The sequence below is a fragment of the Nelumbo nucifera genome, chromosome 2 (assembly GCF_055504915.1).
Source record: "Nelumbo nucifera cultivar China Antique chromosome 2, China Antique-T2T, whole genome shotgun sequence".
NCBI lineage: Eukaryota > Viridiplantae > Streptophyta > Magnoliopsida > Proteales > Nelumbonaceae > Nelumbo > Nelumbo nucifera.
This window is the reverse complement of record NC_142650.1, coordinates 23,219,104-23,224,720: the sequence shown is the minus strand read 5'-3', so window position 1 is coordinate 23,224,720 and position 5,617 is coordinate 23,219,104. Positions and strand designations below refer to the sequence as shown.

At 39.2% G+C, this 5,617-nt stretch overlaps 1 protein-coding gene across 3 annotated transcripts; it reads right to left on the bottom strand.

The window, feature by feature from the left end:
- Positions 1-492: 492 nt before the first annotated feature.
- On the bottom strand, positions 493-3,697 carry LOC104595233 (FCS-Like Zinc finger 10-like). 3 transcript variants are annotated; one of them, XM_010255860.3, is made up of 3 exons: positions 3,316-3,697; positions 1,158-2,302; positions 493-1,050 (listed from the first exon to the last, which is right to left on the bottom strand). In XM_010255860.3, exons 2-3 carry the CDS (start codon positions 2,285-2,287, stop codon positions 894-896), a joined length of 1,287 nt encoding a protein of 428 aa, XP_010254162.1. In that variant the 5' UTR covers positions 2,288-2,302; positions 3,316-3,697; the 3' UTR covers positions 493-893. The 3 variants fall into 3 exon arrangements, with proteins under 3 accessions (XP_010254162.1, XP_010254160.1, XP_010254161.1); XM_010255858.2 differs by having other exon boundaries at positions 3,212-3,445; XM_010255859.3 differs by lacking the exon at positions 3,316-3,697 and adding an exon at positions 3,096-3,223.
- Positions 3,698-5,617: the final 1,920 nt, after the last annotated feature.

Sequence of the window (5,617 nt, the reverse complement as noted above, 5' to 3'; positions counted from 1 at the left end):
GTGATAAAAGAACATGAGGTTACTGTATGTATACAGCTGGAGAACTCACAAGCTCCTGTTACCATACCTGTTTCATGCTCAATAAGATTAAAGGAAGATTCAACCCATCAGCTGCCACATCAGGCGGCTTAGCAATTGTATTTATTCACATGGATGAAGAGAAACAGGTATGCATTTTGTACAGTATAGTGCAAGGCAAAGGTTATGTCTTGATGGTTGTTTCTCAGGTTATGAATCAACTCATATCTCAGGCCTATATGAGAGACATAATCCAAATTCCACCACCTGCCTAGATGGGTCTTGTTCTTAGTTCTTACAGAGAGAATTGGTGAAACAATGTTTTTCTGTGCTCTAGGGTCCCTTGTGGGGACAATGAATAAGATCAGCCATTGCTTCAACTGCCAATTTTACCTCCACAATGAAATGCAACACATTAATAGTGTCCAGCTTCAGGGAAAAACAAACAGAATTGAAATAGAAACAAGTGCAACATTTGTATGTAAAGGTAGCTTATATTCAATCATGAGCCTATCCAGTTAAAATGACTCTACCAAAGGGTGATGGAAAACAAAAAGCGGGGAGCCAGAACATCAGCTTCTACCCTTCCAAAACAAAATTATGTCACCTTAAAACCTAGGCTTCAAATTCTGGTAATGGCCCAATTATGGAAAAGAAAAGAAAACAAAAACTAGCAGACTGCCACCCATAACCAACCAATGCCATGAACACTGAAACACAATCAGCAAACGGTGAATGTACATATCGATCATCCATGGCTGCTAAACAGATTCACATAGACAGCTCTTTGTCAACAGATGATCTGGGGTGTTTACCTCTGGCAATTTCATCAATCATGGAAAGGTGGCATGGGACAAGTAACAGTACTAGCACCTTTATTGTATAGCTACCACCATGCCTGATAGGAAGATTTCCTCAGGACTAGTGGACTCGGGAGAGCATTCAGAGGAATTATTGATGTTTTTCTCCATTTCCTCCTCAATTAAAATCTCCTGAGAGCGGCAGATGAAGCTGCAAAATGCTTTCTCACCTCTGGAATTGATAAAAGAAAGTAAGTTAATTTCAAAATGCAACAATTACTCATGCTATATCCAGACAGGGAGCATAACAGAGGTAAAAGAAGTTTGGGTAAGACTAACCTGTACATGTAAATGTCCTTCTTCTCATCCAATTTCTTCTTGCAAGAGTAACAGAAGCTCAAAAAATCATTGGAAGGGTACATTACAGGACCATCCAAGCACTTATCCACGCAAGGCGATTCAATCTCCAGCTTTTCCTTCTTACAACTGGTTGACTCCTTGGTATGACATTCCAAAATGCAGTCACCAAAAATGTGAGTTGTCCGGGGGTTTGGGCCATGAGAAATTACACAAGTATAATCCTCAGAAAGCTCTATCTCACTTGCAGAAAGAGATGCCATAAATTCATGGCCAGAGCCAATAGATATTGGAAGTGAACTTGGTTTCATACCGAAAGAATTGCCTAAACTTGGTTTCTTACTCAAACAATTGTCTAAATTTTTCTCTCCACTAATAACTGAAGGTGAACCCAATTGTGTGGATTTCTGATCTGAACAAAAATCTTCGGCATTTGTTAAGCTGGTTTGCGGTGATGGGGACATGCTGAAGTCGTAGGATGGTGACGACCTGCCAGAATCTGATAGACAAGATCGGTTTTTTCCAACAGTCTCAACCCCAAATTGCATTTCTCCATCTCCAAAAACAATTTCAGAGTTATACATTTGAAAATGGGGTGATTTGGCCTCGGGATGTGGCAATGTTAGTAAGCTTTTGGGCAGGGATCTAGGTGACGCAAAGGAATCAGGTGAGCCATTCAGATGGCTCTGGGGAGAAGGGATGCTCACCTTCAGTTGAGACCCAAATAGAATATTCCTACTCTCTGATGATTGGAAAACTTTCCCGGATGGTTTGGATTCATCATTGAGTGAATCCACAATGCTAAGGCCCACTTTACTGCAACCCCAGCTCTTTTGACGGCCATCAAGGCATGATCTTGGGGACCTGAAGGGGTTGCCTATATTTGAGAAAACCCTATAATCCAGAGGAGATGTAGGGCTCCTAGCTGACTCAGAATCTGATAAACCCTTGGAACAGAACCCTACAAACAGATCAGGAACTCTGAAAAAAGAACTGCCTTTATGTTTCTGCTCTGAAACATCAGATTGAAAACCCGATTCTGAAGCACAATCAGGCATTAGATGGCCCTTATATTGATCTTTCTGAAGTGATCTGCTCCTCTTCCTCAGCATTATTACCTCCGCTCCCTGAAGAAAGCATAAATTCTTTCTCAGCATTAAGATCAACAAATGGAAAAGGCACATTGATACAATTTATGTATCAACAAAAATCAACAAAGATTTCTAATTTTTCTCAACATGGATTACCATAATATGACAATAATGAGCCACAGGTGGGGCAGAAATGAGAACCATGGTAATAGATTTATGAAACCAAAATTATAATTCATAAACGAAGACTCTATGATATCTCATGCATCCAGAAAAGATAAAAAAAGCAGAAAGAGATATTATGGAGTTTACATGGGCAAAGAATTCAAAGAAGCTTGCATGTAGGACTTGTTAGAGGAATATTATGTAAAATAATTACAAAATTCAAAATTTTCAAAACACCTGAATAGTAAAAATCAGCTATACAGACAGTAAGATCATTGAAGAAATTTCAAAATCTCACAAAGCCTCTGAAACCACATGGGAAAATATGGATCAAATATAAAACAAACACTATAGGGAAATGCTTCCTCCGATACAGACACTAAGATATAAGCTCAAGATCACTGAAGAAATGCATGAGGACCATCCCATCTAATTTCCGCAAAGTAATTGTAAGACCCAGAAGAAATATTCCGTGAAGACATCAGAAATTCTGTGAGAAGTAAGAACCAGAGAATCATGCATGCAGGTGAAAAAAATCTTAAACTCATCTGGCCATCTGTTGGACCCAACAACTAAAACCCCATGAAGAAAATATAAAAAAAAAAAGGAACTCCAAGAAGAATGTATCAATAAGGGCCTAGCAAATCATCAAAATAGAAAATACCCAGACTGGGAAGCTCCGTGAATGCATCAAACAAGTTCATGGACCATACACTGATACAGACCAGGCACAGGGGAGGTGAAAGAAAAATCAACAGCGAAGCGACTCAAAGGTTTAACCTGATTTTTCATACTCCAAACTCCAAAATGCATCAAACGGGAGTCTAAAGAATCACCCGAATAAGGAATACAACAGAGGATCGGGAAAGAAATGGAAAACCCACCTGGTTTTCTTCTCTGAGAACTTTACAGATGGGGCTGAGGAGTCACACAGATGCACTAAAAATATATGTTGACAAAGGTATGAATCTTGCGCAGTACTCCTCTCCACCCCTGTTCTCTACCCTTTTTTCTGCCTTTTCAAGTTTTTTCCTTCCCTTCCTGCCTTGCATGCATCAAAATCAGCGAAACAGTGAGGCTTCTGATATACTTCTCTCCTCTCTCTCACTGCCATGATTGACAAGATATACGTATACTCCTAAATACGTACTCGTATTATTCTCCACTCTAGAGCTAAACTCTGCTAAAGAAAAGTTCTTATTTTCTTTCTTTTTCCCTTTTCTGGAGAGTCATCAGAAAAAAAGACAAAGCTGACTGCTGGGGTTCAATTAACCACGGTTCACCTGTTTGTCTTAACGTCGCCGACTCGCTTCTTGCTTGATTTTGATCGGCCCTATATGCTCAAATACTCGCGCTTCCGAAAAAGCGTATGTATAAAATGACTTAGATACCCTCATCATTTGTCACAAGTGGCCAAATATCTACAAGCATTCTTGTCATTTCACAATAGACAATACGTTATTAGTCCTTCCCGTTAGGGACTCTGATTTCTTCCACATCGCCGAGTTCGCTCAACGGTTGTCCGGAGTTACGAAACACCTACTGACGGTTTTAACAGCAATTAAACGGCCAAACGCGTCTCCGTTCGTTCGCCTCACTGCGCGCCACGAAACGTCAGTTGACGCCGTCGATAAACCGTTAGTTTATGATTTGGTGGGTCCCTTCCGTATGCCACGTGGAAACACGAGTTAGATTAACCCAAGTGAAAGCTGACTCGAGTTATCATTCCCTTCTCGCTTTCTCTTTATTTTTTTCTCTTTCAAGTACAGTCCTTTCTGTCGTTTTCGGTGACTCAGCTTTTCATGATTTCCTGTTGCAGATCTGGAGCGACACGTATCCGCCTGCGACGCGCATCCCCGTGCAATCCGACAGTCCGAGACCAAAGATTCCCTGTGCATGGCTGGGTCATCGAACGGTGGGTCTGCTTTCTCGTACTACCAGTGGTCAGTGCATGGTGTCCTTCCGTGGGACCCACTGTACCTGCAGGCACCACGTAGCCACCATCCAAGAGAGATCAGAGAACGATCGAAAAGTAGAATTCAAAAAAGAGTCGTCCTACCGTGAGGGCACTCCCACCATAACAATGACATTTCCTCTTGTGCTGCAACGTGGCTATCATGATGATCCAGCGGGAGTGCCGTCGGGATGGCCCCGCTGGAACATCAGAAGAAAATTATATTTTGGTATTTTTCAGAGAATTTCTACAGACATGATTGTTGCTCATCTTTAGGACAAAGAGAAGATGACATATTTTAGTGGATTTACAGATAATTTATAGATTTTATTTTTCTGAAAAGGGTTTTTTTAGTTTGCAACTGCAATTATTTATCAGGCTAACCAAGGTCACAAATAACGAAAAATTCCAACAGATACGGAATAAAATAAAGAATTGAATTTTCTTTTATGAAAACTGTAAATCTTTTTCTGGGAAGTATCAGGCTTTGTTTAAATAAAAATAAAATATATGGTCTCTAGATACCATAGGGTTCTTGTAATTAAATATGACTAGCCATTCTTATAAAATAAAAATAAAGTACTTTAGAAAAATTACATGTTAGTCCCTGTGATATGGTACAAGCGGGTACTAAATTAATATGATGTGTATTGGAGGTTGTAGTATGATCTCGTGAATTGTGATTCTTGGTTTGATGAATATTCCATTAGAAGAACTTTTGGGTATTGTTTTTAGGGGGTGTTTTTGATACCCTTATCTCAAACTTTTATTGGTTGTACAATGTAAAGGAGAATTTATCAAATAAAAAGGGAATTGTATCATAGTTCATAGGTAGAGGTTTTGATAAATAAATTAGAAAATCAATAAAAATATATTAGATGGAAACCATAATTTTTTATGGATTGCTTATAATTTCATTGGGTCGAGGGCATTTGGTGATTAGAGTATCACAATGGTTTATTTCTATGGATTTTGATTGTTGATACCACCTCTCATATTACCATATCCATGGTATATATTGGTAGTCCATTGTCCTCGTGTATGATGGATTGAGTAGTTGAGTATTTCAGTGCCTTTACACTTTTTATTGTTTAGGCTCGGGCTAGAAAGAGTGCAATAAAAACCTTGTATATATTTGTATTTATATGGTATATATTTGTATTTTCACTCTTCCTAAATTGAGCGTTAGGCCCTATTGGTATTTAGCGGGAGATAAGTTTATTAGCTAGGTG